Source organism: Gorilla gorilla, chromosome 4, assembly GCF_029281585.2.
Source record: "Gorilla gorilla gorilla isolate KB3781 chromosome 4, NHGRI_mGorGor1-v2.1_pri, whole genome shotgun sequence".
NCBI lineage: Eukaryota > Metazoa > Chordata > Mammalia > Primates > Hominidae > Gorilla > Gorilla gorilla.
Genome location: NC_073228.2, coordinates 79,481,823 through 79,504,794, shown reverse-complemented (window position 1 = coordinate 79,504,794; position 22,972 = coordinate 79,481,823). Strand labels below are relative to the sequence as shown.

Genomic DNA, 22,972 nt, shown 5'->3' with positions numbered 1-22,972 from the left:
AGTGAGCCGAGATCGCACCACTGCACTCCAGCCTGGGCGACAGAGCAAGACTCCGTCTCAAAAAAAAAAAAAAAAAAAAAAGGAATGAACTTTCAATCCAATGGATACAATGGATATTGCTAGACAAAAGAAGCCAGTATGAAAAGGCTACAGACTGTATGAACCCAATGATATGACATTCTGGAAAGGGAAAAACCTCCGATGGAGACGAGACCAGTGGTTGTGGAGCGTTAGAAGGTGAAGCACAGGCATTTCTTGGGGCAGTGCAACTGTTCTGTACAGTACTGTAGTTATGGATGTCTCTGTCAAAATCCACTGAGCTTTAAAGCACAAAGAGCAAACCTTAATATATGCGATTTTAAAAATAACTGATGAGGCCCTATGGAATGCAGGCTGAGGCAGAAGAAACCAATTGTATTACACATATAGGACACAACTCCGCCAAGAGGGGTGGGGAGGGAAGTACCTAAGTAATGTGGAAATGAGGAGAGAGTGTAAGACTAAAAGCAAAAGGAACTGTAACTGAGCACTGTACTCTAAGGGGGGGGGGGGGGGTCAAGTCATTTCCCAAGGGAGTACAGGACAATTCTGAAACCTCTCTTCATGTATACCAAAGCGCAAGAGGTAAGTAAGTAGATTGTCGATAGTGGGAGCCAGCATTTTCTCTGCTGGACAGAGAAGTTACAGATAAACTGGAGGGGAAGGCTAGAATAATCCCTATAGAAATGGATTAGAGTTGGAGATATAAACATGAACTCATGTAGAGCTTAATAGGGATGCTGATGGATATATATCAAAATAATTACAGACGTGTATATGCACGCATTTGTATATACATACCTGTTTCCCAGCTCTGTCCCTTGAGGGGGCCAAGAAGCCAGGATATCCCAGTAATGATGAGCACACCAGTGCCCAGATCTTGATAACTAATTCCATTCTCCCAAAAAAGGAACTAGGGATCCTTGGAAAATGCTGGAGTCTAAGGCTGGGGCAGAAAACACATAAGGTGATCCCAGAACATCGTGTAGTTCCAGAAAGTAAGGAAGTGCTCAAAAACAACAAACAAAAAATAATGTGGCTATGTGAAAGGGACACCGGAACCAGCTGAAAGAGCTCCTAGTGGATACAGCCAGACGATGGGAGCAACACAACAAACCACACAGCACTGGATGATAACCCAAAGCATACATTCAATATCCACAAGTCCATGTTGATATACACAAATGAATAAACACACGAGTGAGGATCAGCAAATCTTCCATACATAAACGTTCCAAATAATTTAAGTAGCTACTCCATCCTCAAGGAGGAGGAACAGAACTCCCCACCCCGGTAGAGTACCTATGCAGTGACTCCCTTCCAAAATAAACAGTACATAAAGGAGGGAAAGAGTCACTCCGCAGTGGAGAAACCTGGCAAACATGACCTCGGCCATTCAGTCAAGCCCAGCAACCCAAGACATCTTGACAGCATCATCCTTAATTTACGGGAATGAGAAGGGCACTTCATCTCCCTGGTCTTCCTTCCCAAAACTCATAACCACAGCTGAATCATGAGAAAAACATCAGAAAACCAAAACTGAGGGACATTCTACAAACTACATGACCGGGACTCCTCAAAACTCTCAAGGTCACCAAACAGGACAGCCTGAGCAACTGTCACTGTCTAGAAGAGCCCAAGAGGACGTGAAGACTCAAAGTAATGTGGGATTCTGAGACAGAATAAGGACATTAGATAAAAATCAATGAGTTCTGAATAAAGTATGCAGTGTAGTTAATGAACTAAATACACAAACACAAATGAGTAGAAGTAAAAGCAGGGAAATCTGAATGAGATGGTGGATTATATTAAAGATAGACTGTATCAATGTCAATATTCTGGTGGTAATTGTACTCCATTTCTGCAAGAAGTTACCCTTAGGGGACTGGGGAAAGATATACAGGATTACTCTATTTTCTTACACCAGTATGTCAATCTACAATGACCTCAAAATTAAAAACTTAAACAGAAAAATGTTTACATTTTAGATCTCTTAGAGCCCACTTAGTATGAATGGTATTATGTTTTGTTGTGATGATTTGAAAGATCCAGTTCACTATAAAATAAAAAGTAAATTCCTCTAAGAAACAAAGTTTTAAAGTATACTTTTAAAATAGCACATATCATCCCAGCACTGTGGGAGGCCGAGGTGAATCTCCTAAGGCCAGGAGTTCAAGACCAGCCTGGGCAACATAGGGAGACCCAGTCTTTTATTTTTTTTTAATAAATAAATAAATACAATAGCACATATCAGGAAAATGAGCTAGACTATGAAAATAAAAACAAGTAATGAGAGCTCTCTACAATGTGCTCACCACCAACCCAGCACCTGGCTGAGCCAGTAAAGACAAACTGAGGCATTGTTGGATGGCTGGGAGAGGTGGCTCATGCCTGTAATGCCAGCACTTTGGGAGGCCAAGGAGAGAGGATCACTTAGCTCAGAAGTTCAAGACCAGCCTGGGCAACACGGCAAAACTCATCGCTACCAAAAATACAAAAATTAGCCAGGTGCGGTGGCGCATGCCTGTAGTCCCAGCTACTTGGGAGGCTGAGGCAGGAGGATCACTGGACCCCAGGAACTCGAGGCTGCAGTGAGCCATGATCATACCACTGCACTCCAGCCTGAGTGACAGAGACAGACTCTGTCTCAAAAAAAAATAAATACATAAAAAATAAAAAATTTAAAAAAGTGTTTTGAGGACACAGTGCCATAAAATTTTAGATTCAAAGAGAGAAATGGTTTTAAAAACATTACCTGTTCTCCAAAGTGTCTATACTCAAAATATAATGTAGAATGTTAAATCATAATCACTTCCTGCCAGTTCCTATCTTTACAGACAAACCCTGAAATGGTAAGAAATTTGTTATATTTAACACACACCAAAAACACAAAGGAGATGCCACTGTGGTCGTGCCAGTCCTAAATCATGGAAATAGTTTTTTTCTTTTTTTTGAGACGGTCTCGCTCTGTCGCCCAGGCTGGAGTGCAGTGGTGCGATCTCGGCTCACTGCAACCTCCGCCTCCCTGGTTCAAGCGATTCTCCTGCCCCAGCCTCACAAGTAGCTGGGATTACAGGCGCGTGCCACCATGCCCAGCTAATTTTGTGTATTTTTAGTAAAGACATGGTTTCACCGTGTTAGCCAGGATGGTCTCGATCTCCTGACCTCGTGATCTGCCCGCCTCGGCCTCCCAAAGTGCTGGGATTACGGCCATGAGCCACCATGCCCGGCAGAAATATTTTTATAGTCAGCAATACAAGAGTTTTACGGCAATTCGGGCCAGGCGCGGTGGCTCATGCCTGTAATCCCAGCACTTTGGGAGGCCAAGATGGGCGGATCACCTGAGTTCGGGAGTTCGAGACCAGTCTGACCAACATGAAGAAACCTCATCTCTACGAAAAATACAAAATTAGCCGGGCATGGTGGCGCATGCCTGTAATCCCAGCTACTTGGGAGAATCACTTAAACCCTGGAGGGGGAGGCCGTGGTGAGCCGAGATCACGCCATTGCCCTCCAGCCTGGGCAAAAAGAGTGAAAACTCCATCTCAAAAAACAGAGTTTTACTGCAATTCAAGCTTCTTTTGGACAGAAATTTATCAAGCCTGGTCATGTTTTTGTCACGTTCTGCCTGTTAAAAGAAGAATCAAAGTTTGGGTACAAAATGCATAACCATCTGTCCTTAGATAACAAAACTCGTAATTCCTATTCATTCAGGGATTCATTTCTTTAAACTGTACCTGAGATGTCAATCTCAAAAAGTACCTTTGTTTGTTTATGAAGATTATAATTCAAGTTGAAGTTTGTTTTGAGATAGGTTTTGTTGTCCAGGCTTGCATACAGTGGCACAATCATCAGCTTAAAGTACTTTTACAGTCAAGTTCATATTACTAAAACCAAAAATATGGCTGTGCTCAGTGGCTCTGGCCTGTAATCCCAGCACTCTGGGAGACAGGAGGATGGCTTGAGTCCAGGAGTTCAAGACCAGCCTGTGCAATATAGTGAGACACTGTCTCTACAAATATTAGCCGGTCATGGTGACATACGCCCGTAGTCCCAAGCTACTCAGGAGAGGCTGGAGTCCAGGAATCTGAGGCTGCAGTGATCACTGACCAGACCATTGCACTCCATCCTGGGTAACAGAGCAAGACTCTGTCTCTACAAAAAATAATTTTTAATAAAATAAAATTTAAAAAACAAAATGTCCTAAGCTTACAGATCTGATGGAAATCCTATGCAGATCGTCCAACTGTTAATCATCAGGTTTGTTAAACTATTTCTCAAACCAACTCTTCCTTAACTGGGCCACTAGAGAGTGCTAGAAATGGAGGACACCGCACGTGAAGTGATACAGGTAAATAAGTCCCCCCAGTCAGAGGAAAAAGCATGGAGGGCTTAAGGGCTCCTTGCTGGCACACTGCCAACTGGCACTGCAGCAGCCCCCACCTGAATTTTGAAAGAAACATTTTTCACTACCCGACTACAGTTCAACTTCTAATTGGTGAATAACATACATGTGGCTCAACAGTTTTGAAACTACGCAACTGACATCTGAAATTAAAGATTAATCAGAGCCATAAGTAGCGCAAAAAAAAAAGTAATTCTTAACTTTAGGAAATTAGGCAAAGTTAGTTAATGATGGTTTAAACTTGACTCCTTCAATTTGGTTAAAAAATACCAGAGGGGGAAAGAAAGGGAGAGGGAGGGAGGGAAGGGAAAAAGAAAAGGAGAGAGAGGAAGAGTGGGGCAGTCCCCACTTCATCCAAAGTAGAAACGAATCTTGGGCGCGTCACGTCCCAATCCCGACACTACTGACCCAGAGTGCCAACAGCACATTCCCTGTAGAAGACTGGCTTCAACCAGGCCATCTTTTTTTTTTTTTTCCAGACGGGGTCTTGCTCTGTCACCCAGTCTGGAGTACAGTGGCGCGATCACTGCTCACTGCAACCTCCGCCTCCCGGGTTGAAGTGATTCTCCTGCCTCAGCCTCTGGAGTACCTGGGATTACAGGCGTCAGCCACCGCGCCAAACCAGGCCATCTTTTCTTAAAGACACACAATTCTACTAGCAAGACTCTAACTCCGATCCTGAAACGTTTTATGTCTGATTTTAGTTCATCCAGACATAACGCTGCCCGATATCATTACAGATAAAAAAAATTTTGAGGCCAGGCACGGTGGCTCATGCCTGTAATCCCAACACTTTGGGAGGCAGAGGCGGGTGGATCACCTGAGATCAGGAGTTCCAGACCAGCCTGGCCAACATGGTGAAACCCCGTCTCTACTAAAAATACAAAAATTAGCCGGGCGTGGTAGCAGGAGCCAGTAATCCCAGCTACTCGGGAGGCTGAGGCAGGAGAATCGCCTGAACCCGGGAGGCGGAGATTGTAGTGAGCCGAAATCGCGCCATTGCACTCCAGCCTGGGGTACAAAGCGAGACTTCGTCTCAAAAAAATAAATTTTTTTTTGAGTTGCTGCTTAACATACCCTACAATCTCAGCGGGCCTGTTGGTATTCCCATAAATAAAAAAATGCCACTCAAGGTGCAAACTGCCCTCACAACTCCCAATCTCGGATTGTAATCTACAAAAGCGCGTGAAACTGTAAAAATAAAGTTTATTCACATAGAAGAATCACGTTACGTTTTGATTTCCAAATCCTTAGCAAGCCTAACTGCGGGACGCAAGACTGGGCTCCCCTAGGGGACTCACTCCTGGTTAAGGCCTCCCACAGCCCACGGTGCGCTTCCAAGACTACTCCTCAGCCGCAACGCAAACCCGGGCTGCGGCTCCGCACCCACAGGCTCGCCCCGGCCCCAGCTCCTGCCGCCCTCCACCTCCAGCTCCTCGCGGGCCCCGAGGCAGCCGCGAAGCTCCTGCCCCAGCTCCCGTCCAAGGTCGCTCCTGGCGGCGGGTGACCGCTGCAGACCAACGCCCAGAACCCGACAGCCCCCCATCCTTTACTCATTTTTTTGAAATATTTCTTTCTCTGCACCCCCATCCAGCCCCGAACCCTCCAGAACCAGGAGAGTTCCCCGCAGGGACCTCGCGCAGGAACGCCCGGGACCGCCCACCGAAGTCCCAGGCTCCCCAGGCAGCAGGGCCGGAGAACACCGCCCCCCGCCCGGAAGCACTCGCCCCTCCCGGGCCAAGAAGGATAAGGGAGGGGGAGGGCGGAGAGAAAGGAGGGGGAGGGGAGAGAGAGGAGGGGGAGGGAAAGGAAGAATGGGGGAAAGGGGGAGAGGGGAAGGATAGGAAGATGAGGAGACAGGGGAAGGGAGAGAGTTGAAAGAGGGAAGACGAGGGGGGAAGGAAAGGAGGGGGGAGGGGAAAGAGAAGAGAGGGCAGAAGGAGAGAGGAAGAGGAAGGACAGGGAAAGGCAACGGGGGAAGGGAAGAGGGCAGGAAAAGGGCCCCTCCGCCGGCCGGCCTCAGGTGCGGCAGAAGGCCCCGAGCTCGCCGCGGGGTGGGCTGCCGGGCGCACCTTGCGCTTGCGGGCCTCAGCCGTGCCGCTCCACACGAAGCACTGGTAGATGGCCCGCAGGTTCTGCTTCCAGTTGTCCACCTTGAAGCTGCTCAGGTGCGAGCAGCCCGGCGGCGCTACCGCCAGCTCGGCGTCCATGGCCTCGCCCTCGGGCTCTGGCCGGGACACCATGGGGGGCAAGGCCCGGCCGCGCGCGGGGGGCGGCGGCGAGGGAGGCGAGGACGACGCCAGCGCGGCGTGGGGGCTGCTCGGCGGCTGGCCAGGCCGGCCAAGACACGGTCGCCGAGAACAAAGCGCGGAGGCCGGACAAAGATGGGGCTGCGCGATTGCCGAGGGGAGGCTGCAGGGCAGGCACCGCCCCCGAGCTGCGGCTGCTGCGGACCGCCTGCGCTGCGCTCTCGCGGTTCGCGGAGGGCGTCGTGGGGCGGGGCGCCGCGGCCGCGGACGGAGATTACGTCACCGCCCCCTCCCCGGCCGACACCGCACTGCGCAGTCTCCAGCCCGCGCCAGGCCCTTCCCCCACTCTCGCGCGCCCGTAGGCTCTGGGTAGACCCGCGCCCGAGGAAGCGTGGTAGGGGGGGGAAGCTAACGAGGGCCCGCCCCTCCCCTTCCTTTATTGGTCGCCGGCCACCCCCCCGGCACCTTCGGCTATTGTCATAGGCTCTCAGTAGAGTCCGTCTGGTACAGAGCCGCCTCCCGGGACCCTGGCGGCTAGTCGTTCCCTGTCTCTTCCAGAGGACTGGGGAGGCGGGGGCGTGTTGCGGTTGGGCGGCGCGAGACGTCCGTCCTAGCACTGAACCGGTTTGCGCCGGCCTGAGCTCTGCCGCAAAGAGGCGGGGCGATGAGCTGGAGCGCCGCAGGTCGGGCCTCCATCCAGGGCCTGCGCTTTCCCACCCAACAGCACCCCCTAATCGGGACCTGTCTGCAGGGCCCCCGGTTGCCGTAACCTGGCTCGGGCCCTGCAGTGCCGTGGCCCGGGGCTGGAACTGCCTGCCAACTGCCTGGTAGGCGCTGCCCCCGGCCGCAAGCTGGGGCGCCTCCTGTTTCCTGTCGGGAGCCCGCGGATAGTGAGGGCCAACCCGGCGCCATCCAGTTTAAAGAGGCATCTGCGCGCCACACGCCTGACACTTCACATTTGCTAGTGGCTACATTTTTCTAATGAAAAAAGAAAGTTACAGTGATATATCTTAACCCAGTAGAGTCAAATTATTTCAGCATGTAGGCAGTATTGCAAAATCGTTAGTGGAATGTTTTACAGTTTTTGCAGCAAGTCTTGGAAATCTGGTATTTACACTTAAAGCACATCCAATTCCTACTAGCTGCTACCGCAGTGGGCGGCACAGGTCTAATCGGTATACAAATAACTGACCCAAGGCAAACTGAGAAGACATTTAAAGACGAATGCAAACGAAGTTCTGGGGGAGCCAGGGCGCCAAGGGTCTGGGGGAACTTGGATAAGGTGTCAGGTGTGGAGCTGCTCCTCTGTACTCATCCCGCTGCTAACTGCTTTGCTCATTCATTCATCCACAGATTGCAGGAAACAGCAATTGCCGTCCAGAACCATCACAAGTTAAAAAATAAAGATTGTGATCTCACAACACTTAAAGCTACAGGGTTTAATGGACTGACGACTGGGATAAAGCTTTTGTGGCCAAGACGAATTGCCGAGCACAGGTTTTTGCCTCATGGCCTTCGTGCTTGCAGTACCCTCTCCCTAAAATGCTTTCCCTACCCCCTCACCCTCCGCATCCTTATATTCCATGTCTGATGCTCGCTCACCTCCTTCCAGCTTTATCACACACCTCCTTTTCCGTGAAAAGGAAAATTGCCACCCTAATGAAAATTGCAAGCCCCCCAAAATTCTCCATTCCCTTACCCTGCTTTGTTTTTCTCCGAAGAATTTATCACTATCTGGCGTAATGAATATTTACTTATTTTTTTATTGTCTCTTCCCTTAATAGCATGAAAAATTACGAGAGGGTAATCTTTTTTTTTTATTTTTTATTTTTGAGACAGAGTCTCGCTCTGTTGCCCAAGGCTGGAGTACAGTGGTGCAATTTCGGCTCACTGAAACCTCCGCCTCCCAGATTCAAGCGATTCTCCTGCCTCAGCCTCCCCAGTAGCTGATATTACAGGCGCCTGCCACCACGCCGCTAATTTTTGTATTTTTAGTAGAGAGGGGCTTTCACCATGTTGATCTGGCACTTTTACTAGAAATGGGGTTTCGTCAGGCTGGTTTTGAACTTCTGACAGCAAGTGGTCCACCAGCCTCGGCCTCCCAAAGTGCTGGGCTTATAGGCGTGAGCCACTGCGCCCGGCCTCCAAGAGGGTAATGATATTGTGTGTTTTATGTGCTACTACAGCCGCAAGTTCCCGGAACTGTATTGGCTACATGCAGGTACTCGGAATTACCTGGTGTAGCCCTATAGTAGTCCCAGCTACTCCAGAGACTACGGCAAGAGGATCGCAGAGCCCAGGAGGTCAAGGCTGCAGTGAGCTGTGATTGTGGCACTACACTCTAGCCTGGGCAACAAAGCAAGACCCCATCTCTAAACAAAACAAAACCCTGCCGAATTAATTAACCCGAAACACATTTACAGAAAAATCTAACAAGACCATTTCTAGAATAAAACACTTGTTAAGGAAAACCATGTTTATGTTAGAGGAAAGAATGTCAGCTTACGAAAAACTAAAATCATAACTAGTAAGTCATGAATTACAAAAATATGTGATCCATCTCTATAAATATTGATGTAAGGAGTTTTCTGATATTGTTGGGCTTATACAAATATGATTTGGCTTCACAAATGTGCACTTAGCATTCAGGCCCTAATATTTATTATCTTTTTTTTATCAATACGATCATCTAAGCACAGAAGAATATCTGTGCTGTCCACTCGAATCAATTATAGTGATTTAAATGTTCCATAATCAGAACAACCTTAGTGATTTTAAAAAATTTAAACTACAGAATATACTCTTGAGAAGCAGCCCCCAAAAGATGTGTGGATGAAGTGCTTTTTTTCTAATGCGAAACAAATGGAAACGTTAATGACGATTAACAGGAGAATCATTGAATAAATGATGGACTAGCCATTCTAGGGAATAGTATACAGCTATTAAAAAGAATGAAGTCCAGCTTGGGCAATGTGATGAAACCCTATCTCTACAAAGAAATTAAAAAAAAAAAAAAAAGCCAGTTGTGGCGGTGCACGCATATAGTCCCAGCTACCCAGCAGGCTGAGGCGGGAGGATTGTTTGAGCATAGGAGGTCGAGGCTGCAATGAGCCCTGATCATGCCAGTGATTCCAGCCTGGGCAACAAGAAAAAAAAAAAACTAGATCTGTAAGTACTAGTACAAAAAGTCATAAAACATAAATGAATAAAACAAATTGCGGAAAATTACAGAAAATATGCTGACGTTTGTAGGAAAATAATGGAAGGCCTGGAAGAAAGAAACACACCCATCAATAACAGTAACTTCTGGAAAGGAAAAGGTAGATGTGACTTAATCTGTAATGTTTGAATGTTTTCTTACAATGAAAATTAATATATTCCTTTGTATTTAAAAATCACTAAAACTTAAAAAGAAATGACAAAGTGTCATGGTACGAGGGAACACACTGTTCTACAACATGTAGAAAACAGTGGCCCACATGTTCAATATATTCATTTATTCATGTATCCAAGAATCAAGTCAGATTGCTAAATTACAGTAGGGCTCTGCCACCTACTATCTGTGTAATCTTGGGCGGATTGCCTAAATTTCTCAGCCTGTTTACTTATCTGTTAAAATTGGGAGAATATCAGCTCTGTGCTTACCTTGAAGTGTATGGCAAGGAATAAATGAGATAATCCATACAAAACTCTTAGCAAGTGCCTGTTGTTTATTAAGGGCTCAAGAAACATTAGCAGTTATTGATCTCATAGTTGCTGGGAATTGAGATGATTACAACAATTTCTTGCTTCAAGAATCCCAGGAGGATGGGAGAGGAGAATTTTTTTTTTTTTAATTTAAAAAAAAAAAGGCCGGGCATGGTGGCTCACGCCTGTAATCCCAGCACTTTGGGAGGCCGAGGCGGGCGGATCACAAGGTCAGGAGATCAAGACTATCCTGGCTAACATGGCGAAACCCCGTCTCTACTAAAAATACAAAAAATTAGCTGGATGTGATGGCACGCATTGTAGTCCCAGCTACTCAGAAAATCGCTTGAACCCGGGAGGTGGAGGTTGCAGTGAGCCAAGATTGCGCCACTGCACTCCAACCTGGGTGACAGAGCAAGACTCTGTCTCAAAAAAGAAAGCCAGGTGGCCCATGCCTGTAATCCGAGCACCTTGGGAGGCCAAGGTGGGTGGATCACTGAAGGTCAGGAGTTCAAGACCAGCATGGCCAACATGGTGAAACCCCATCTCTACTAAAAATACAAAAATTAGCCAGGCGTGGTGGTGCATGCCTGTAATCCTAGCTACTTGGGAGGCTGAGGCAGGAGGATCACTTAAATCTGGGAGGTGGAGGTTGCAGTGAGCCAAGATCGTGCCACTGCACTCCAGCCTTGGTGATACAGTGAGACGGTGTCTTAAAAAAAAAAAAAAGAATCCCACAATGTAGTGTGCTTAGTAGCAATATTGCCAGCAACATTAGCGGGATGTTATAGGAATATAAAACTGCAGCGATAAAGGAAAGTCTAGGTAATATAGGAATACTCCAAGACACCTCTTTACCGTAATCCTCCCCAGACAGGTATGGTGGAGGAGATCTGGAAATGTTTTTTGATGACTTACCTAGGTATGGAAGACAGGGTTTTTGTTTTGTTTTGTTTTGTTTTTTTGAGACGGAGTCTCGCTCTGTCACCCAGGCTGGAGTGCAGTGGCGCAATCTAGGCTCACTGCAAGCTCCGCCTCCCAGGTTCACACCATTCTCCTGCCTCAGCCTCCCGAGTAGCTGGGACTACAGGCGCCCGCCACCATGCTCGGCTAATTTTTGTATATTTAGTAGAGATGGGGTTTCACCTTGTTAGCCAGGATGGTCTCGATCTCCTGACCTCGTGATCCGGATGCCTGCCTTGGCCTCCCAAAGTGCTGGGATTACAGGCGTGAGCCACCGCGCCCAGCCGAAAGACAGTTTTTAAAAAGGAGTGTGACCTGGTCAGGTTTTTGCCTGAAAAGGCATTTCCCACCATCCATGAGACTAACACAGCCTAAAATGTTATTTTCTAAATTTTTGTTTTCAAATTTAAAAGAAATTAAAACACCCATGGAATTATGGTTCCTAGATGGTCAAGTAATAATCCTAGACCAATCCTCCCTCATATAACAACTATGAACTGTGGACATAATGCAAGCACAAATATCTAAAGGCTTTGGAGAGTGAACCAAAGCAGGCAGACCTAGTTATGTGCAGACACATGGAAAAAGGGACCTGCCCAATAGGAGTAACCTGATGTCGATGGTTTATAGACTGAGGACAGGACATACTTGGCATCTAGACAGGAAGCCTGAAACTCTGATAGAAAACCCATGGTATTTCTGGACTGAAGAAGCAGAAGACAGAGTACAGAGCAACCAAAGCCACTGAAAAGTGAGAAGAGATTCAGAGATGTGAAGCCGCAGAATCTGTGCATAAACTACAACAAGGGGTCCAGTTGACCACCAAACCACTCCTATGGGGCAAATTCCAAGCAGCCAAACTAGAACAAAAAGAAGTGAGCGGAGATGTAAGCTACTAGTCAAGAAACCACTAAATACCATTAATTGCCTGCTAAAACAAAAAAATATTAACTGTCTTTGGAGGTATGTAACAAAATTCATACTTTCAACAACATAACAGTAGTAATGTCCAGGATATGATCCAAAATTATTATTATTATTATTATTATTATTTTGAGATGGAGTTTTGCTCTTGTTGCCCAGGCTGGAGTGCAATGGCGCGATCTTGGCTCACTGCAACCTCCGCCTCCCAGGTTCAAGCAATTCTCCTGCCTCAGCCTTCAGAGTAGCTGGGACTACAGGCATGCACCACCACGCCTGGCTAATTTTGTATTTTTTAGTAGAGACAGGGTTTCTCCATGTTGGTCAGGCTGGTATCACACTCCCAACGTCAGGTGATCCACCCGCCTCAGCTTCCCAAAGTGCTGGGGTTACAGGCATGAGCCACTGCGCCCAGCTCAAAATTATTTGACATATGAGGAAACAGGAAAATGTGCCCCTTTTTAAGAAATAAAACAAGAAAGATGATCAACCATAAGATATGGCAGATACCGAAATTAGCATATGAGGAATTCAAAGCAGCTATGGTAACTGTGCACAATGAGGTAAAGGAAAGTATGTTTGAAATGAATGAAAGATGGAAAATAGCAATGAAGGCCAGGCGCAGTGGTTCACACCTGTAATCCCAGCACTCTGGGAGGCTGAGGCAGCAGGATCGCTTTAGGCCAAGAGTTCAAGACCAGCCTAGGCAACATAGTGAGACCCTGTCTCTACAAAAAACAAATTCCAGCCTAGGCAACATGATGAAACTCTGTCTCTACAAAAAAAAAAAAAAAAAAAAAAGAAAGAGCTGGGTGTGGTGGTACACACCTGTAATCCCAGCTACTTGGGTGGCTGAGGTGGGAGGATCACTTGAGCCCAGGAGTTGCAGGCTATAGTGAGCCATGATCACACCACTGCATTCCAGCCTGGGCAACAGAGCCAGACCTTGTCTCTAAAAAAACAAAAAGAAAATAGCAGTGAAATGAAAACTATACAAAAGAATCAAATAGAAATCCTGGAACTGAAATATCAATATCTGCAATAAAAACGTCACCAAATGGGCTTAAAGGCAGAATGGAAATGACATAAGAACAAAGAAAAAATAGTTGTAAGAAAAAAAAACAAAGTCTCAGAAACCTGTAGGGCAATATCAAAGGCTGAGAATATGTTTAATTCAAGTCCTGGAAGGAAAAGTGGAAGAATGAGAGAGAAAAAATGTCTGAAGGGATACTGGCCGAAATTTTCCCAAGTTTGCTGAAAGATACAAATTTACAGATTTTAAAATGCTGTTGAATTCCAAGTAGGATCAATGTGAAGAAAATGCATATAAGCCCATTATAGTTTAACTGCTGAAAACAAATAGTAAAGAGCAAATTTTGACAGAAGCCAGAGGAAAATAAGACATTATTTAAAGGGAACAATGACTTTCTTCTTATCAAGAAAATAAGAGGGCCAGGCATGGTGGCTCATGCCTGTAATCCCAGCACTTTAGGAGGCTGAGGCTGGTGGATTGCCTGAGGTCAGGAGTTCAAGACAAGCCTGGCCAATATGGTGAAACCCTGTATCTACTAAAAATACAAAAAAAAATTAGCCAGGCATGGTGGTGTGTGCCTGTAATGCCAGCTACTTGGGAGACTGAGGCAGGAGATAGCTTGAACCCAGGAGGCAGAGGAGGTTGCAGTGAGCCAAGATCGCACCACTGCATTCCATCCAGCCTGGGTGACAGAGAGAGACTCTGTCTCCAAAAAAAAAAAAAAAAAAGAGTTGCACCAAAATCTCAGAAATCACCACTAAAGAACTTATTCATGTAACCAAACACCACCTGTTCCCCAAAAACCTATTGAAATAAAAGAAAATAGGAAAACAGAGGGTGCCAGACAACGGTGGAACAGTATTTTGAAAGTGTTGAAAGACAAAAGTTGTCAACACCTATTTCTATATGTAATGAAAATATCCATCAGTGATAAAGATAAAATAATTAAATTTCATATAAAAGAAAGTTAAGATAATTTTTCTCCAGCAAATCCGTACAAGAAATCAGGGCCGGGTGCAGTGGCTCATGGCTGTAATTTGGGAGGCCGAGTTGGGCAGATCACTTGAACTCAGGAGTTTGAGACTAGCCTAAGCAACTTAGCAAAAACCCTACTCAACAAAAAATACAAAACTTAGCTGGGCATGGTGGCTTGCACCTGTAGTCCCAACTACTCAGGAGGCTGAGGTGGGAGGATCACTTGAACCTGGGAGATGGAGGTTGCAATGAGCCGAGATCTGTCAGCCTGGGTGACAGAGCGAGACTCCGTCTCAAAAAAAAAAAAAAAAAAAAGAGAAGGAAGTTCTATGGGCCAACGGGAAAAAGTACCAGATGGAGACTTGGATATTCAAGGCATGAAATGAAGAGCATCAGAATACATATGATTATTTAAAGTGAAAATCATAACATTGTTTCCAATGGTTTATAATATATGCATAGATACAATGCATATGACAACTGTTACACAAGGGACAGGAAGGAGGTGTAAATGGACTTATAAAGTTCTAAGATTTCCATATTTTATGTGAAGAGCTACAATATTAAATTTAAATAGATTATGAAAACACAAAGGTTGATATTATAATCCCTAGAATAGCCACTAAAAAATGATGCAAAGAGGTGTAACTGAATTTTTTTTTTTTGAGACAGGGTCTCACTCTGTCACCCAGGCTGGAATGCAGTGGCAGGATCTTGGCTCACTGCAACCTCTGCCTCCCAGGCTGAAGTGATCCTCCCACCTCAGCCTCCTGAGTAGCTGGGACTACAGGCACATGCCATCACTCCAGCTAATTTTTTTGTATTTTTCGTAGAGACAGTGTCTCACCATGTTGCCCAGGCTGGTCTCAAACTCCTGAACTCAGATGATCCACCCACTTTGGCCTCCCAAAGTGCTGGGATTACAGGTGTGAGCCACCATGCCCAGCCAGAAAATAGAATTATAACAATATTCAAATAACCCAAAATAAGGCAGGAAGGGAAGAAAAAGAGAAACAAAATCACAGAGAACAAACAAAAATCAAATAATAAAATAGCAGACGTAACTACAAACATTATCAATAATTCCATTAGATGTTACTAGACTAAATGTCTTCCACTTCCACCTGTGATGGAGTGTCAGGACAGATTTTGCCTCCTGCTTTAAACAACAACAATGAAAACCGAGACAAACTATAAGAAACATTGGTTTCCAGGCAGGGCGCAGTGGCTCATGCCTGTAATCCCAGCACTTTGGGAGGCGGAGGCGGGTGGATCACGAGGTCAGGAAATTGAGACCATCCTGGCCAACCTCGTCTCTACTAAAAATACAAAAATTAGCTGGGCGTGGTTGCACGTGCCTGTAGTCCCAGCTACTCAGGAGGCTGAGGCGGGAGAATCGCTGGAACCCGGGAGGCGGAGCTTGCAGTGAGCAGAGATTGCGCCATTGCACTCCAGCCTGGCGACAGAGCGAGACTCTGTCTCAAAAAAAAAAAAAGAGGGAGAAACATTGGTTTCCAAACACCGGAAAACAGGAAGTGCAGAACCGTGATTTGAGCCCTGCAGCTCTCCAGCTGCTGCCTGGACAGAGCTTGCAGGCTGCAGTACGAGGCCAGGCAGCCCAGTGCAGGGGACCTGAGATTCCCCAGCTTTGACGCTGGTCCTGGGAACTCCTCAGTCCTGGTTAAACTGGGAAGGTTGGCCACTCTCCCAGACAGAGACCAACACGTTCCATGAGTTGAGAATGTAGGGAGGTAACGGTGGCTAGGATTCACAGGACAAATGACCAAAGAGAGCTGCACAGAGACTGCATTTCAGAAATCTGCCACTGATCCCCTCAAGGCTTTTTGCTTACAGGCCAGTGTAGGTTGACATGTCGTGGAGGCTGCAAGTTAAGTTTTTACTGAAACTACATGAGGTAGGGGAAATAACTGCCAGAAAAAAGCAGATGGAACAGTTCCTGGAGCTTGCAGGGCTAGAAATAGTTCACATTCCGAACAGCCAGAGTGGAGACACCTGGTAATACATAGGTCATCAGGAAGGGGGCTCAGGAGGGTGTTGCCTTAGTAGTGGGAGCAAAGTAGCCCTAGAATAAGGCTGATCTACCTGGTCATTCCTTATAAAGCATAAAAGCTTAAAAGGAACAAACTGCTTCCAGTAACTTACCTGTGATCCAGAACAAAGCCTCTCAAACGTTTAAGGAACACAAAACCAAAATATTTTTCAAAGAGAAAGAAGGGGATGGGAAGGAGAAGCACCAAACAAGGTAAAAATTTCAGTGTTTAGCATCCAATCAAAACTTACCAAGCCTGCAAAGAAACAGAAATATGCAACCTATAAAGAAGAGAAAATTCAATCAGCAGAAACAGACCTCAAAGTGAAATGCGGGACACAGATTTAGTAGTCAAGGGCACTAAAATGGCTACTGTAAATACATTCCATCTGTTCAAAGAGCTAGAGGAGAGATTGAACATGTTCAGTAGAAACATGGTAGATATAAAAAACAAACAAAAATGAACAGAGCTGAAGGACAACTTCAAGCAACCTGATTACATGGAATTATGGTCTCTGTAGGAGAACAAGTAGAGCCAAGTATCCAAGGCATCCCAAACATACAAGTTTTCCAAAACTGAATCAAGAATCAGTTTCCCAATTTCAATTTCAATTTCAATTAACTAAAATTAAATAAAATTAAACATTCAGTTCCTCAGTCATGCTAGTCAGATTTGAAGTGCTCAGTAGCCACATGTGGCTAGCAACTACTATATCAGACATGACAGATGTGAAAACATTTGCATATCTTTTTTTTTTTTTTTTGAGATGGAGTTTCACTCTTGTTGCCCAGGCTGGAGTGCAGTGGTGCGATCTCGGTTCACCGCAACCTCTGCCTCCCGGGTTCAAGCGAGTCTCCTGCCTCAGCCTCACGAGTAGCTAGGATTATAGGCATGTGCCACCATGCCCGGCTAATTATGTATTTTTAGTAGAGACGAGGTTTCTCCATGTTGGTCAGGCAGGTCTCAAACTCCCAACCTTAGGTGATCCACCCACCTTGGCCTCCCAAAGTGCTGGGATTACAGGCGTGAGCCACCGTGCCTGGCCCCAAACATTTGCATTTTTTTTTTTTTTTTTTTTTGAGACAGAGTCTCACTCTGTCTCCCAGGCTGGAGTGCAGTGGCCCAATCTTGGCTCACTGCAAGCTCTGCCTCCCGGGTTCATGCCATTCTCCTGCCTCAGCGTCCCAAGTAGCTGGGACTACAGGCACCCACCACCACGCCTGGCTAATTTATTTTTTGTATTTTTAGTAGAGGCGGGGTTTCACCATGTTAGCCAGGATGGTATCAATTTCCTGACCTCGTGATCCACCCGCCTCAGCCTCCCAAAGTGCTGGGATTACAGGCATGAGCCACCGTGCTGGGCCAACATTTGCATATCTTAAGAGCGTGTCAGCTTGGGTGGGTGGACAGAAGGGATAGGTCATATGCACGACTGATCCAGAGACCTGGGCCATGTGGCCACTCCCCACTTGAAGTTATGGGATCACTGACATAATAACCATAGCTAGTGGTCAGCTTAGTCCCTCTAGTTCTCAAACCAGAACCCAGGCAGAGCTCAGTTCATAGTTGGGATCAACCTCAGCCACACAGACTGCAAACGGCCTGGGTCCTTCCAGTTGTCAGATGAAGATGTAAAGCAAAGTCACCGACTTTGGCTTTGGATCCCAGGCAGTCCTCTGCAGGGAGGCTGTGGGGCTTTGCATGCAGGTTCTGGGTGATCCTTCAAAACCTCTCTTCTGGTTGGGTGCGTTGGCTCACGCCTGTAATCCCAGCACTTTGGGAAGCCGGGATGGCGGATCACTTGAGGTCAAGAGTTCAAGACCAGCCTGGCCAACCTGGTGAAACCCTGTCTCTACAAAAAAATTAGCTGGGTGTGGTGGCGGGCACCTGTAGTCCCAACTACTCGGGAGGCTGAGGTGGGAGAATCGCTTGAACTCAGGAGGCAGAGGCTGCAGTGAGCCGAGATCTCACCACTGCACTCCAGCCTGGGTGACACAGTGAGACTCTAGCTCAAAACAAAACAAAACCTCTCTTCTAGTCCAATTTCTTTTCACGTTACTAAGGGCCTGCCAGGCCAACCCTGGATCCCACAGCAACACATCCTTTCCCGTTGGAAATCCAGAGGACAGTGACTGCTTTCCACCACACAGGCCAGCTGTGAAAATCCCTGGACCCCCCTTCACCATACAGTGCAACCTCACCATATGTGGGTTCGTGCAGCTCATTATGAGAATCACCCACTCATGGACACCCCATACAACCTCACCAAGACTACCATCGCCATGGGAGAGCCTGGCTTGTCTATCAACACAGACACCACTTAAGATTGAGAGCCTTGAAGGGTAAACAGGGTACCCGGAGGCATCCAGACTGAAGGAGTGAGGGCCACACTGTGAAGGGAGGTGTGAGGATGACCCTAGGACCACAGCTTGAACTGGATCCCAAAATGCCCTGGGCACAGTGCCACCTACAGCTTCAGAACCATCTTTATCTTATCCTGTCCACCTGGGAGTCCTCCTTCCCCGTCTCACCGTGACGACCTGCAGGAGTGTCTCTTAGCCACAGTCCTCCTCTGTGATTGTCAGCCTATAGAAACTGTAAACTATAGATTTTAGAGAACTTTGTTCTGTAAAATCACGGACTGTCAGAAACTTTGCTGTTTGAAACCATGTTAGTGAGACTGGAACATTCTTTGACACAAAGAAGCAGCCTCAATTTCCAGCTGAAACAGGATTTTTCTCTTCTTTCTTTCTTTTTTTTCTTTTTCTTTTTTAGAAAAGAGCTTTTTAACTTTGGGAGGCTGAAGCGGGCAGATCACGAGGTCAGGAGATCAAGACCATTCCGGCTAACATGGTGAAACCCCTTCTCTACTAAAAATACAAAAAATTAGCTGGGTGTGGTGGCGGGCGCCTGTAGTCCCAGCTACTCTGGAGGCTGAGGCAGGAGAATGGTGGGAACCCAGGAGGCGGAGCTGGTAGTGAGCTGAGATGGCACCACTGCACTCCAGCCTGGGCAACAGAGCAAGACTCCGTCTCAAAAACAAACAAACAAACAAACAAACAAAGGAGTTTTTTAAGCACAACATCCTACATTTATTTTAACTTTGTAGTTTCTAAGGGAACAGGACCCTGGGTCGGCTTCTGATGTTAACCCCTTTATAGCTTTACACACATAATCCTGCTTGCTTCACACCTATCCACAACACTGCTTCATTTATATTGTACCTAACCTCCACCCTCCTCCAGATCCTGTAAGAACCCTGCCTCTACGTGGCTAGGTGCGGTGGCTCATGCCTGTAATCCCAGCACTTTGGAAGGCTGAGGCGGGTGGATCATGAGGTCAGGAGATCGAGACCATCCTGGCTAACACGGTGAAACCCCTCTACTAAAATACAAAAAATTAGCCGGGAATGGTGGCGGGCGCCTGTAGTCCCAGCTACTCGGGAGGCTGAGGCAGGAGAATGGCGTGAGCCCAGGAGGCGAAGCTTGCAGTGAGCAGAGATCGCACCACTGCACTCCAGCCTGGGAGACAGAGCTAGACTCTGTCTCAAAAAAAAAACAAAAAACAAAAAACCCTTCCTCTACCTTTGTTTGAGGAGGACACCAGGTTCCTCAGGTAAGTGATCGCTCTTGCTGCAAGGATGCTAAGAAATCCATTGTTTTGGGACTACAGGTTTGTCCCTGTTAGGTTGTATTACCGTCCTGGAAATGGTACATTTATAGCCTAACAAATACACAGGAATGGATTTTTACATCCACAGAGTAGAGAACAAAGAGAAAAATTGCCCCTCTGTCATCACAGAACTTTACATCATGTATTCTAAAAGTTTAAAACTCAAAAATGTGGCCGGGCACAGTGGCTCACACCTGTAATCCTAGCACTTTGGGAGACTGAGGCAGGTGGATTGCCTGAGCTCAGGAGTTCGAGACCAGCCTGGACAACACAGTGAAATCCCACCTCTACTAAAAATACAAAAAAATTAGCCAGGCATGGTGGCGTGCGCTTGTAATCCCAGCTACTTGGGAGGCTGAGGCAGGAGAATTGCCTGAACCCGGAGGGCAGAGGCTGTAGTGAGCCGAGATCGCGCCACTGCACTCCAGCCTGTGTGACAGAGTGAAACACCATCTCCAAAAAAAAAAAAAAAAACCTCAAAAATGTTCCCTAATGTGTTATTCCCGTGAATAACTCATGTGACTCCTGTAGAGACATTCAGTAACACCCTCCCCTTTGAACTTTTGAACTGATGCTGAAGGAGAGCCCCCTTATTATAAAAATGCACGTTTAGATCTCTTTTCAGATGTGCAGCCTTTTTTTTCTTTTTTTTTTTTTGAGATGGAGTCTTGCTCTGTCGCCCAAGCTGGAGTGCAGTGGCGCGATCTTGGCTCACTGCAAGCTCCGCCTCCCGGTTTCACGCCAATCTCCTGCCTCAGCCTCCCAAGTAGCTGGGACTACAGGCACCCGCCACCACGCCTGGCTAATTTTTTGTATATTTAGTAGAGACGGGGTTTCACCGTGTTAGCCAGGATGGTCTCCATCTCCTGACCTCATGATCCACCCACCTCGGCCTCCCAAAGTGCTGGGATTACAGGTGTGAGCCACCGTGCCCAGCCCAGATGTGCAGCCTTTAAAAAACTGTTCTATGGAATGTTAGAATGAATATCACACTGAAGCCTCAAATAAGCACCAGCCACCCAACTGAAAGGGTGACCAACTTATGGTCATCTTGTCAGAAATTGCATCCTCTCAGCTGAACCCACAGCTAGGGTTGTGGCAAGGATGTTCCCTCAAGGGACTACCCCAGACCAGCCCTGGATGGGATTCCAAAGAAAGAAGCACTAAACGCCAGGGTGACCAGTGCAAAGCATGCATTAGGGCGCTTACATACATAGGGCTGTCACAGGCCTCAGGTGGCCTTCAGGGAAATGGGTGCCCCCTGGAGAGGAGCCCTTGGAGAGGGGCGTGGGGAAGGTGTCAGTTGCTACATGTTTAGCAAGATGTTTGATCTTGAAGTGTTTTGGACAACAACATAAGCAAGTTTATCAGTGCCTGGGAATGTTCAGGGCCCCAGCTCAGGTTCCAGCCCACAGGGGAAGCATGCAGCCAGCCAGATCACAGAGTGGCCAAGGTGCTCTCTGTTTCTCAGAAAGAAAGTGGGAGAAACTGGGAGACCCTACACATATAAGCTTCTAACCAAACTCCCCAATTCTACTTTATTTTTGACTATTTTCTAACCTAAAGAAAAGTCATAAGAATTATGCAGTGAGCACCCATAGACCCTTCATCTAGATTCTCTAGTTAGCGATACATTTTTAATCCAGTTTTCTTACCACTTTACCTTATCTCTCCACATATATTTTTAATTTAAATTTTGTGTTTGAGTTACTTACAGACACACTTTGAGTTACTTGCAGACAAGCTAGAAGAACTAGTTTCTTCTGCAAAACCATGGTGCAATGATCATATACTGGAAATTTAACTTCAATACAATACATTCCACTATACGCATTGCCTCATATACAATGCATTTCATAATCCACATTCAGATTTCCCCCTAATTGTACCAAAGGGTCTCCTATAGCTGTTATTAGTTTCCATTCAAAATCCAACCAAGGCTCTCACATTGCATTTGGTTTCGTGTCAATTGTGACAGCCTTGTGAAATTTCTTTATTATTTATTTATTTATTTTTGAGACAAGATCTCACTCTTTCACCAAAGCTGGAGTGCAGTGGCGCAATCACAGCTCACTGCAGCCTCGACCTCACGGGCTCAAGTGATCCTCTTGCCTCAGCCTCCTGAGTAGCTTGAACCACAAACCACAGCCACCACACCTGGCTTTTTTTTTGTGTTTTTTGAGAGACGAGACCTTGCTCTGTTGCCCATACTATTCAAACGCCAGGACTCAAGTTGAGCCATTGTGCCTGGCCTGAAATTTCTTTACTTTGTGTGCACAGGGCCCTCTCTTCCCTGCAGATCCCAAAGTGATTTCTGGTAGATATCTTGGGTATATTCAGATGTAAAAGAAAGTTTGTCATTTTGATGTGTTAAAGAACTTGGGGGGTCAAACAGTCCCAGACTGCCCAGTGAGCATTCTCTTTCTTCCTTCTTGCAATGCAGCAACAAAGTTTGTTTTAAAATTATATACCTCTGGCTGTCTTTTTCCCACAAGGGGAGCTGCAGACAGAAGCTGAAGGAGCTGTGAGTCATGCAGTCAGGATAGGGCTCTCCAGGCTCCCAGGGAGGGAGGCAAAAGTGAGGAGATGCATGTTCTCTGCAGTTGCCAAGAACCTGGTGGACCAGGGTTCCGAGAGGCAAGCCCTAAGCCACATGCCAGTCAAACACAGCAGAGAGGTGGCCCCCAGACCTCATTTCTACTAAAGCAGACATTGCTTAGACATGATATAATCCTTATTGCCTGACTGTCTTTCCACATAAATTATCCTGAATTTTGTAATGACATGCAGGAGAATGCCATATCAAATAGACTCTTTTTGATTTGTATCAGTCAAAGTTTGCAGTAAGAAATAGTAAGAAATATGTTCTTGAGCCAAGCATGGTGGCTCATGTCTGTAATCCCAGCACTTTGGGAGGCCGAGGCGGGTGGATCACCTGAGGTTGGGAGTTCGAGACCAGCCTGGCCAACGTGGTGAA

General features: G+C 46.5%; 1 protein-coding gene and 1 long non-coding RNA gene across 3 annotated transcripts in view; one reads left to right on the top strand and one right to left on the bottom strand.

Moving 5' to 3' along the window:
* The window catches only part of USP22 (ubiquitin specific peptidase 22), a 43,514-nt gene extending 36,243 nt beyond the window's left edge, over positions 1-7,271 (bottom strand). The window contains exon 1 of one of the 2 annotated variants that reach the window (XM_004042104.5): positions 6,517-7,271. In XM_004042104.5, the coding sequence (XP_004042152.1) occupies positions 6,517-6,687 (171 nt within the window). In that variant the 5' untranslated portion in view covers positions 6,688-7,271. The remainder of the gene's footprint in view (positions 1-6,516) is intronic. The other variant, XM_055385922.2, reaches the window with a different exon arrangement.
* Positions 7,272-7,346: 75 nt separating this feature from the next.
* LOC134758546 (uncharacterized) lies at positions 7,347-8,116 on the top strand. The gene is made up of 2 exons (XR_010133844.1): positions 7,347-7,520; positions 8,047-8,116. It is a non-coding gene; the product is annotated as an uncharacterized lncRNA (long non-coding RNA).
* The last annotated feature ends 14,856 nt before the right edge of the window (positions 8,117-22,972 follow it).